We start from the raw sequence: 11,588 nt of genomic DNA, 5'->3' as shown, positions 1-11,588 counted from the left end.
ATGGATGGATGGATGGATGGATGGATGGATGGGTGGATGGATGGGTGTTGCAGCTGTTTTGTTTACATTTCATGACAGTTAAATTGTCTTTAAATTGTTTTACTCATAAATCTGTTGGGTGTCTGAACCTTTCTGTAAACTTCAGTTATTTTACCTTGATGAGAATATTTTCAGGTTTTACATCTCGATGGAAGATCCCACACCTGTTAAAAAACAAAATCTCAGGTATAAATTCAGATTATTTTCAGTCTAATCAGACTTTGATTATTTTCAGTCTAATCAGACTTTGATTATTTTCAGTCTGATCAGACTGGTGTTTTGTGCTGCACCTGTGCATGTGCTCCAGGGACCTGCACAGCTGGTACATGTAGCTCTTCACTGTCTGGTCAGGCAGAGGCGTCCTCCTTCCTGCAGAGCCACAAACCTCCTCTGAGCACTTCCAGCTCCAGTGAGGACAGAGAGCGTCTTCCTGAGTCGTCCTACCTTGTATGAGCTCATAGATGTTCATCTCCATCAGTTCGCATATCAGAGAGACCGTTCCTGTTCCCTTGTCACTGAAACATTGGGTTAAATTAATACGACCCACATGGCAGGTGAATATGTGGCTGTGAGCAGGACTCACTATATCAGCTCATGCAGCTGGATGATGTTGGCGTGAGGGCTGAGCCGCTTCATTGCCTGGACTTCCCGCAGGTTGTTGGCCTTTTCCAGACTTCAAATCAAATGATGTTAGTATTAGTGAAACAGATAACTGAATATTTAAATTATATTGAACACATAATTTCACATGAGGATACAACAACCTACATTGGAACAGATATTTTGCTTGCTTGTTTAAAAATAACACTGAAAAATTAGTTTTTAATCTTTTTTTTTAACTAAAATGACCAATTAGATTAATTTGTTTGGTGTCAAATCACAGCCTACATATTTTGAACCATAGAAATCCTACATACTGTTCCTGATGGGCATTTTTAATAGACGGCCACCATTGTTGTAATGGAGAATATGTGTTTACACAGCTAACCAGAAGGTTAGATTCACTAACCACCAGCCTGCTGAACAAGAATCTTGGCTCCGCTAAAGCTAAACTGCTAGCTGCCAGATGAATACAAAATAAGTGACAGGTATCGCTAAACACATTAAAAAAATAGTGAAAGCCAATACCAAAAAGTTAAATTATTATTTTTGAAAATGAGTGGAAGCTAACACTAAACTGCTACCTGTATAAAAAAACTAGCATAAGCTAATGCTAAACATATTTTAAAAAATTAGCGGAAGATAACGGTGACCAATAAGATGGAGGCTAATGAGATGAAAAACATGCGACCTAAGGGGTGAACATACAAACATTTATGCTAATGTCCACACTTAAAAGATATTTGCAGTAATATTTTGCACTATATTAAATTATATAAAACATTCTTCAACTAATATGCAACTTCAAAGTGCAAAGTCAAAGTTAAAATAATAAAATCCACATTAATCAGAATTTAAAGTGAAGAACACACCTGTTAATTGTCTGCTTCATGGTTTTACAAGCATAAAACTTCCCATCTTTAAGGTTCTGAGTTTTCAGCACCTCAGAAAAGGTGCCCTCTCCAATTTTCTTGATTATTTTATAACCTGAAGTCATGGTAATAATAAATAATCATGTTAATCCATAACAGTACAAACACATCATATAGACAGATTCAAATACATACAGTCACCATCTGCCATTATTATGAAACAACAAACAACACAAGTTCAGTTGATGATGTTATTTGGTAAAAACCTCTCATCCTGAGCAAGCATGTGGCAACAGTGGAAAGAAACAACGTCCCTTAGCAGGAAGTGAGTTGAAAGGGTTTAGAAAGCAGACACAATCAATGTGTAATCCATCAATCGATTGACATGTTTTCAGCTCATTGGCTCTGATCAGCAGGTCAAATCCTGAAAAACCTCAATTTAATTGTCCTGTTCATTAAATTAATTAAAAACGATTTAGCTTTTTTTTTTTTTTTTTTTAAGATTTTGGTGAGACAGATATTGTACCTCTGGTCAATTTATTGTTGGTTCTCCAAAGTACTGACAGCAGAGGTGCCAAAAATTTACCACAGGTTATCTAATTTGTCACATTTTGGTACTGAGTCATTCATTCACTACATCCATGATTAGATTTTGCGAAATGTGTTTATTTTGAGGATTTTTACACTTCTTTACCAGGTAAAACAATACATTTGCCCATCTACATCAAATAATTCTTTAAATCTCTGAACTTATGACAAATTTGTTCTGAATGACATGCTCATTTGGTCACTTTGAGGCAGATTTATAAGTTGAAATCTAAATTATTCGTACTGTATTTTATTCATTTTGTTATTATTATTTTTAAAGCGACCTTTCCCACCCAGCTTTATTGCCCCAGTGGAAGGAGGGCGAACACTCACCAAAAATTCATATTCAATTTTGAATAAAAACAAAATCAAAACTAGTTTTTGTCGCTTTATCTATGTATTTCTCTTCATCTGCTTCCAATACAGAAACGTGCATTATTTGAAGTAAAAACGAGAAACTTCAAGCAGTTAAATTATGAAAAATAAACCGGTCAGCCTTTTTTTTTTTTTTTTTTGTACTTACAGTGCATTCCTTTGATTGTGTCCTTGCGCATGTTAGTCGGGTATCAATAGCCAGCGTATCTAGATAGAACATGTCATAAAAACTCTAAAAAAGACGCGGAAATTGTCTGATTGGAGCTAGCTTAGCCCCACTGCTGCGCCCTGTTAGCTGACCGTTGCCTTGGTAACGGAGCACGCCTTCGCCCTCCGCGCTGACCTGAGGAGGAGACGGGAACTCTGACAGGAGGTCTAACCGCCGCAGCAGCCCGGACCCTCGGCTGGAAATATTACACTTTAAAGGCACAATAACCCCCCTCCTGCGGGATAAGCTTTGTTAATCACTGCAGGCCCAGATATTAGACCGAACCGAACCTTTATTCGCGGTCTTACCTTTCCTCCAGAGGTGGCTCGTGACCAGCGCCTCTGACGTTTTCTCATTGGGCTGCAGGTTGTTCAGGGTTTCCACGCCGTAGTTCCGCACACTGTTAATCCAGTCCGTGTCAGGGGTTGTCCTGCACGCATTTCTCAGGCTTGCCCTGTTCTTCACGTCAATGAGCCAGTTGGAGTAGTGCATCATTGGTGCACACAGACAGGTGAAGAGCAGAACATGAGCCCGCTGGTTTACAGGAAGGAAGCGGCTCATTCACTGGATGAATAAAAGCAGCATTACGCTCCCAGACGCCCGGTCATGTCAGGTACAAAGCTTTCTATTCACCGATGCTGACTGATGCGAGTAAAAGGCGTGGACCATTTCATTTTTGTACCCAATAGGCTTCCGTAAAAATCTCTTAAAGGGTTGGAAGGCGTTAGCGCGTTTGCCATATTGTGAGTGGCAGGTTCTCCTTGGAAACACCAGAGTTGGGTTTTCAGTATAAAATAAACACAAATTTTTGATTCATATTTAAATAAAATATAAATGCCGATTTTAGAATTAATATTGTAATAACTGAGATTAAATGAAACATCATAAACTGTTTAGATTAAAGCAGGGATGTCAAACTCATTTTCATTTCGAGTCGCATCAAGATCATGAATGTCGTCAAAGGGCCGGTTGGTAACACATTGTTTGTTAACAATTTGTTAAAACATTGTAGTTTTTCTGTGATTGGTATTTCTTAAAATGTAACAAGTTTTATCTTTTCACATTGATGTAATTTGGTCTATATAAATGAAAACAGATTTGACTGATAAAATTATACTTAAGCACACAACTGTTAACGTTTCAGGGTCAACATAACAACATAACAGCCTTCAGGGTCACATAAATGGTTATGGCCTTGAGTTAGACACCTGTGGTTTCAGCCTGAAACCCTTTAATCTTTATTATTATTATTATTATTATTATTATTATTATTATTATTATTGAACCAGCATAACACCTGCTCTATGTTTTTGGACGTTTCCGCAAATATACCCCTCACCCTCACAATATGGCGTCGACGTTGACGCACTGTGCGGTCGCTCGCACCTGTGTGTTTGCGCATGTGCAGAACTCCCTGCATGATTTTCTTGTTGCTGCTTCGGATATGTAACGTTCTCAGTCATTACATTACAAACATAACTTCAACGTGGATCTAACTCACCATGAAAACCAGGTTTACCACCGTGGACATCCGGGCAGTTATTGCCGAGATCAATGCCAAGTAGGTGACGGTTGTTAGCCGGAGCTAATGCTAACATGGCCATCTGCTAACAAGGCTAATGTTGATTTATTTACACATGTTGATCACTCATTCATTTATTTATCGTCTTTCCTTTCCAGCTACATCGGCATGAGAGTGAATAACGTTTATGACATCGACAATAAGACATATCTGATCCGTCTACAAAAGTAAGGACAGCTAGAAAACTCAAGTTTTATGAGCCTTTGCTATAAAGAATATGACACTATTACAGAGATGTCTGCTTTGCTATAATTATTACTTGATATGTTAAGGGTTTCTGATAGTTTATCGTGACTACATCAATACAAATAAAAAGCAACATTTTGTTTCTAATGCTATTGATAAGGGCAAATATTTAACTAAGAATGATCTGATTTTGTCTCATTTCTTTCTCAAGACCAGAACATATAAAAGCTTCTTAATCCAAGAGGATTCATGAATCAAAGCACAAATCTCAAACCTTTAATTGATTTTAAATAAACGCAAAAAGTACATTGTAGCACATTATGTAGATCACCTGTGTCAAAGTTAAGGCCCGGGGGCCAAATCCTGCCCGCCTTAAGTTTTTATGTGGCCACATTAACTTTCACAATACAAGTTGTCTAAATATTATTTTATCAGTCAATCAAAGCATTTTTTGTCTGAAATGATAACAATGTGAAAAGATATTAAATATTTAATTTCAAGTAGTCCTCATTAATTGCAGACAGAACTATTTATTAATATTTTAACAGTTTAAGGGGAAGTTTTATCACTATGTTCTGCCACAGCCAGCCATTTGAGCTACATTGATAATAACACTCAGTAACAGTGCAACAGGTTGGAGTTTTGTTTAATGTCCGGCATTAGGCCACCATGTTGAGCAGGGTTGACCCCCTGCTGTACTGCTGTTTCAGGCCCGACAGCAAAGCCGTTCTGCTGATAGAGTCCGGGACCCGCTTTCACTCTACGGACTTCGAATGGCCCAAGAACATGATGCCTTCAGGCTTCGCTATGAAAGTAAGAACCTCAACAACCAATTCATGGTTATTAATACCCCTTAAAGTTAAAACCACAAACATCAATGTTTTTTATTAACATAAAGTAAAGCATATTATTATTATTAGTAGTAGTAATACGTGACTGTACTATAATTCTTTGTGGGAATTTCAGGAATAAACAAAAAATTGCTAAATAAAAAATCCCCAAAAAACAAAAAAGAAACATGTGTTTGTTATTATATCTCAATTTATAGTATTAGATGTTTTTTTATTTATTTTTTTAGCCAAAGACGTGTAAAGCTGTTAGAAACACCTGCAGCTGTTGACTCAGGGTTGAAACTATTTCCTTCTCATTATTAATCATTCATTCAAGTTGTTCAGTAAAATCCACTGAAGTTTGTAACATCCAAACATTAACTCAATGCAGCTGCGTTTGTGTTTTTATTTTTCCGTCTTTGAGTGAGTTTGGATATTTAATGTCATTATTTCCCACATTTGATCGTTTTTTCCTTCACTGAGTTGAATCTGAAAATGGAAGCAGCTGTTTTTGCTCCGTAGTGTCGGAAGCATCTGAAAGGCCGGCGGCTGACTCAGGTCAAGCAGCTGGGAATCGACAGGATCGTCGACATCCAGTTCGGTTCCGACGAAGCCGCCTACCACCTGATCGTCGAACTCTACGACAGGGTCAGAACAGTTTCAGAACCACGACAGGTGTGGTGCTGGTACCGAACACGCTGACCCGGCTGTTTGTCCACCAGGGTAACATCATCCTGGCGGATCATGAGTACACCATCCTGAACCTGCTGAGGTTTCGCACCGCCGAGGCCGAAGACGTTAAGATAGCGGTGAGGGAGCGGTACCCGGTGGAGAGCGCCCGGCCGCCAGAACCGCTCATCACTCTGGACAGGTAGCGCCAGTCATAAACATCCCATAATCCACTGAGCCATAACCAATGGAAACACGTCTAAATGTCCTACAGGCTGTCAGAAATCCTGAGCAAAGCTCAACATGGAGAACAGGTGAAGAAAGTCCTGAACCCTCATCTGCGTGAGTATTCGTCCAAATCATGGTGTCTTAAGCTTCTAGAGACTCATTCAGTAATTATTTATGGAAACTTTCAGTTGGAACCAGATATTTACATACTCTGGATTAAAACACAAACAGTTCTTCTCATTTTCCAATAATCTAAACTGGGATTGAAAGTTACGGTAGCTAATTTTCCTGGATGATAAATTGTCCCATAAATGATAATGTTGTTATGAGACTTTTTTCAAGTAATGTTACGGTACTGATATAATAATCGCAGTACACATTAGAAATTAAAGGTTAATAAACTTTAATTTCAATCACCAGGCTGAAGAATTTTGTTTTCCAGGTTTGGTTAAAAAAAAGAGAAAAACAAACTATTATATAAATGAAAATAATCAAATTCGTTTAATTTTCAATGCGATTAATCGATTTTTTTACTTATTAATTAATTTAGAAAACAATCAGTCAATCGTTAGCTGGAGAATACGAAATAAATTTTTTTGTAAAAGAGCAACAAACTCAAACTGTAGAAATAGTACATACATTTTGCATCTTTTAAAGTATTAATATCGTACAAGAAAAGGCTTAAAAATCTGCAGAATTGGCAATTTTAAAATCTAATTAATCAAAAAAAAATAAAAATCAATGACTAAAATAATCATTATCTGCAGCCTTAGACTAAACTTCCAGTTTTAGGTCAGTTATGATTATTTAGCTAAATGTTCCAATAGAGACAAACAAATATTGTTTTTATTAATGTTTTAGTCGTGAAACATGACATTACGTTACAGATTCTTCAGATTGAGGCTGAACTTTAATGTTAATCTAAATTCTTGACTTTATTCTCCCATCCTGAAGGAAAAAGAGTTTTATTCAGCTGTAAATCTGTTAATTATTTAACAGAATAAGTCATTTTCCCTCCAGCCTACGGAGCCACTCTGATTGAACACAGTTTGATGGAAGCCGGCCTGCCAGGCTCCTTAAAAGTCGACAGTCAGGCCGACGTCGCTGAAGGTACGCCGGGCCAGTAGGAACTTTCCATCTGCTTTTTTCCTTCCATCAAATTTTCCTTCCATCACATCAGTGAACAAGCTGCATTTTATTTCATTTGTTTCTCAGTTGCTCCTAAAATCCTGGACGCTCTGCAGCTCGCTGAGACGTACATGGACAAAACGGAGAAATTCAGCGGAAAAGTGAGTAAAAAATAACGTCCTGCTGAGAGTCTATTTTCAGTATAATCAGCCGATTTTTGCTAAAATATTTTAATTCTGACTGAAATACGTTTTTATTGTTCCTTTTATCAGTTTATGTGTGGATTCAAGTTAGTGTATATTTAAAGACATAACTTTGATTTTTTTTAAATAAACACAAATATCTAATTAATCAGAAATCTTCTGACCCTCCTGCAGGACTGGTGCGACCCTCCAATGGGTTGCCACCCCCATGTTGAAGACCTTTGTTTAAAGCATTTTATTGTAGCTCACATTTTGATTTGTTATTAAAATGTATGTCCCACTTTGTGTTGGTCTGTCTCATGAATAAATAAATATTGTAACCTCATGAAATGTGAAAAGTTTCAGTGTTTTCTTAGGCCTTGTACTTCTTGGTTCCATATTTTCCATTCATACAGTTTTTCTGCTGTATTTAGGGTTTCATCATTCAGAAGAGGGAGAAGAAACCCAGCTTGGCTCCTGGGAAACCCGGCGAAGATCTCCTGACGTACGTTTCCTCCCTGCTGGTCGCTTTCCTTCAGTTTGCTCCAGTAACGTTTTCCCCTCTCAGGTACGACGAGTTCCACCCGTTCCTCTTCGCCCAGCACACCAACAGCCCCCATCTGGAGTTTGAGACGTTCGACAAGGCCGGTATCACCTGATCAATAACTTCCTGCCGTGAAGAGAGAACACTGACAGAAGTCGTTTGTCTGCAGGCGGTGGATGAGTTTTTTTCCAAGATGGAGAGCCAGAAGATCGACATGAAGGCCCTGCAGCAGGAGAAGCAGGCTCTGAAGAAGCTGGAGAACGTGAAGAAGGACCATGAGCAGCGGCTGGAGGCTCTGCACCAAGCGCAGGTAAAACAGGCTCCTCTCAGGCCAGGGGTGTACAAACTTTATGCAACAGGAACCACAGCTGTAAAGCTAAGAGAAGTCAACAATTCTAAAAGCCAACTAAAAGCTGAATATTTTAATGAAAACAAATGTCCTGCTTTCTGTATAAAAAGCATTTAAATGTCAGTTTGGATGATTTTTATGTCAGGGGTGTCCAAACTTTTCCCCAAAGAGCATTAAGCTCTGGCCAGGAACCAAACCCAAAGACAACTCTGTGAAACATGTAAAAAAACATCCAACTTATTCAATGTTATTTTTTCACTAATTACATTCGTTTAACATAACTTCTGCCTCAAACCGCCTGATTTCAGACGGCCAAAATTTTATTATTAAATATTATGTTTAATAATAACCAGATAACAAAAATATTTAATATTTCATATGAATCACATCAGATTTTATTTTATTCCCACAGTTTTCATGGTTTTTTGGTCGTTTTCTTGTCAGAAACCTTTTCATTTTTTGCTTTGATGAATTTGATTGTCAGTCTATCAGAAAAACATTGAAATAAATCATTTTAACTTATATTTTATTTAAAAAAGACTGAATAACAGAAAAGAAAAATTATGAAGAATGTAAGAATTGAAGACTTTTTTTTATTTTTGCGTTTTATTTTTCTGATTTTTTCCTCCAACCTTTTGAGGCCCCCACAGCGCCCTCTACAGGCCCCACTTAGAAAAACAATGTGTTCTTTTAAACAAATCTGTTTAAAAACAAAAACTCTTATCTAGAGTTATGGATGTTTGTGGTAGTATGTACTCTTAGATTAAAATGAAAGCAGAAAATGGGACAAATTCTACTCTACATATCCAATAACGGCCACATGGAATCATTCCGAGGGCCTCAAACGGCCCCCGGGCCTCACTTTGGACACCCCTGTTTTAGTCTGTAATGTGTGGCGGATGGATTCAGCTGAATGTGTGTGACAGGAAGTGGACAGAGCGAAGGGCGAGCTGGTGGAGATGAACCTGGCGGTGGTGGAGCGGGCGCTGCAGGTGGTGCGCAGCGCGCTGGCCAATCAGGTGGACTGGACGGAAATCGGCGCCATTGTGAAGGAAGCGCAGGCGTCTGGCGACCCGGTGGCCTGCGCCATCAAGGAGCTGAAGCTGCAAACCAACCACATCACCATGCTGCTGAAGTACGCTGCTGCTGATCTGCAGACCAACGCCCGCTTTACAGGAACGCACTTACCTCCGCCGTCATTTCCACAGAAATCCCTACGTTTCTGATGAAGAGCAGGAGGAAGAGGAGGAGAAGATCAGAGTGGAGGAGAAAGGAAAGAAAAACAAGAATAAAGGGCAGAACAGGAAGCTGCAGGGGAACAAGCCGATGCTGGTGGATGTGGATCTGGGCCTGTCGGCGTACGCCAACGCCAAGAGGTTCATCTGGAGCAAACAGCTCAGAAGATTCAGGATTTATGATTAAAATCCTTAAAATCCTTCAGCTGGATGAAGTTTTATTGTTACTTTCAGATACTACGACCACAAACGCAGCGCTGAGAAAAAGGAGCAGAAAACCATCGAAGCTGCAGGCAAGGTGGGGAAGCTGCTAATAAAACTATGATTTAATCTGTACTCGTATTTACTCTGACCTTCGACCCTTTTAAATTGTTCAGGCCATGAAATCTGCAGAGAAGAAAACGCAGCAAACCCTGAAGGAAGTCCAGACTGTCACCACCATCCAGAAAGCCCGCAAGGTCTACTGGTGGGTCGACGAGTTCTGGGAACATTTCACATGAGCAACGACACGGAGCGCAGCAGGAAAATCACAAATACACTTTTAAAAGTTTTTATGAATAAAAACAGAGACGTTTGCATTTATTTATAAGTATTAAAGACAGGCTAGAAATTATTATTATTGTTCTGAACCTGGCTCGCAGTAATACGAGAGAAAAATCTGAATAATATGAGAAATCAATCAATCAATCAATCAATCAGTAGAATATATTAACAAAAATATGAGATATTGTACAATAGTCATGACACTAGGAAAGTCATTACTAGAATAAAGTCGCATTATTACGAGTAGTTATACGACAATAAAGTTGTAATAATATAAAAATAATGTCAAAATATTACCAGAATTAAGTCTTAATATATGAATGAAGTAATAGTACAATATTAAAGTATGAAAAATATGTGAATAAAGTTATTACCAGTATAAAATTGTAAAAACATGAGAATAAAGTCATAATATTTGAATAAAGTCGTAGTAATAAAAGGTGCGTTTCTTTCCTTCCCCTTCCCCGTTGGTCGATCACATTAGATCCCAGAAAAGCCCTGAAGGTTTCTGGATGTGAAACGTTAAAGCGTGAACATTCTGGAGAAACTCGATCAACCGGCCGTTTTCCTCCGTTCCTCAGGTTTGAGAAGTTCCTGTGGTTCATCAGCTCTGAGAACTACCTGGTGATCGCAGGGAGGGACCAGCAGCAGAACGAGATGATCGTCAAGCGCTACCTTCGCTCAGGTGAGGCCGCCTGCCGGGGCGTCTGCCTGACCTCTGACCTCTGACCTGTGGCTCTGACCTGCAGCTCTGGCCTCTGACCTCCTGCAGGTGACATCTACGTCCACGCTGATCTGCATGGAGCGACCAGCTGCGTCATCAAGAACCCGTCAGGTTCTGTCTGCCGGCCCGTCTCCTCGGCTCAGTTTTCTTCTTCTTGTTTTTAGCCGAAGCATCTTCATCGCTTCTCCTCCTCTTCCTCAGGCGATGCCGTTCCTCCCAGGACGCTGACCGAAGCCGCCACCATGGCCGTCTGCTACAGCGCTGCCTGGGATGCCAAGATTATCACCAGCGCCTGGTGGGTCCACCACCATCAGGTTAGTCGATTCTCACCCAGAAAATAACGACTTTATGCTTCAGAATCCTGTAAAAGCTGCAGTTACTGAAGGTTTTCCTTCCACTCAACTTTCCACTAACACAGTTTGTAAACCTTGTTAGCAGGTTGCTAACTTGTCACCTCTCAAGTAAACAGTTTATTATTAATTATGTAGAGCAGAGGCCTTCAAGGTGGGGGTCTGCAGGGGTCGTGAGATATATTTTTAAAAATTCAAAATTGTCTTTAAATATTATGACAGAGTATTAGAGCCATACCAAGAAAAAATATATTACAAGAATAAAACCGTAATGCTACAAAAAGTTGTACAAGAATTTAAAATCATGAGTATAAACTGCTTTGAGAATAAAGTCATAATATTTGAATAAAGTCGTA

At 39.1% G+C, this 11,588-nt stretch overlaps 2 protein-coding genes across 6 annotated transcripts in view; one reads left to right on the top strand and one right to left on the bottom strand.

Annotated features, from left to right (window-relative positions):
• mok (MOK protein kinase) overlaps positions 1-3,295 on the bottom strand; it is an 8,167-nt gene extending 4,872 nt beyond the window's left edge. For 2 of the 4 annotated variants that reach the window (XM_016678287.1, XM_007565506.2), the window contains exons 1-6: positions 2,991-3,295; positions 1,512-1,626; positions 623-712; positions 484-554; positions 330-408; positions 155-203 (exon numbers count right to left, since the gene is read on the bottom strand). In XM_016678287.1, coding sequence (XP_016533773.1) covers positions 155-203; positions 330-408; positions 484-554; positions 623-712; positions 1,512-1,626; positions 2,991-3,243 — 657 coding nt within the window. In that variant the 5' untranslated portion in view covers positions 3,244-3,295. The other 2 variants (XM_016678288.1, XM_007565505.2) reach the window with 2 other exon arrangements.
• Positions 3,209-11,588, top strand: part of nemf (nuclear export mediator factor) — a 13,395-nt gene continuing 5,015 nt past the window's right edge. The window contains exons 1-18 of one of the 2 annotated variants that reach the window (XM_016678285.1): positions 3,209-3,295; positions 4,363-4,431; positions 5,161-5,263; positions 5,803-5,928; positions 6,003-6,151; positions 6,224-6,291; positions 7,198-7,287; positions 7,393-7,466; positions 7,922-7,992; positions 8,056-8,131; positions 8,201-8,341; positions 9,307-9,515; positions 9,589-9,756; positions 9,850-9,913; positions 9,993-10,081; positions 10,740-10,843; positions 10,931-10,993; positions 11,084-11,196. In XM_016678285.1, coding sequence (XP_016533771.1) covers positions 4,373-4,431; positions 5,161-5,263; positions 5,803-5,928; positions 6,003-6,151; positions 6,224-6,291; positions 7,198-7,287; positions 7,393-7,466; positions 7,922-7,992; positions 8,056-8,131; positions 8,201-8,341; positions 9,307-9,515; positions 9,589-9,756; positions 9,850-9,913; positions 9,993-10,081; positions 10,740-10,843; positions 10,931-10,993; positions 11,084-11,196 — 1,767 coding nt within the window. In that variant the 5' untranslated portion in view covers positions 3,209-3,295; positions 4,363-4,372. Of the gene's footprint in view, positions 3,296-4,057; positions 4,244-4,362; positions 4,432-5,160; positions 5,264-5,802; positions 5,929-6,002; positions 6,152-6,223; positions 6,292-7,197; positions 7,288-7,392; positions 7,467-7,921; positions 7,993-8,055; positions 8,132-8,200; positions 8,342-9,306; positions 9,516-9,588; positions 9,757-9,849; positions 9,914-9,992; positions 10,082-10,739; positions 10,844-10,930; positions 10,994-11,083; positions 11,197-11,588 lie in introns of those variants that run through there. The other variant, XM_007565503.2, reaches the window with a different exon arrangement.

The sequence above is a fragment of the Poecilia formosa genome, unplaced genomic scaffold, assembly GCF_000485575.1.
Source record: "Poecilia formosa unplaced genomic scaffold, Poecilia_formosa-5.1.2 Scaffold178, whole genome shotgun sequence".
Taxonomy (NCBI): Eukaryota; Metazoa; Chordata; class Actinopteri; order Cyprinodontiformes; family Poeciliidae; genus Poecilia; species Poecilia formosa.
Note: the sequence above shows the minus strand (reverse complement) of the source record. Positions and strands in the feature narration are given on the sequence as shown.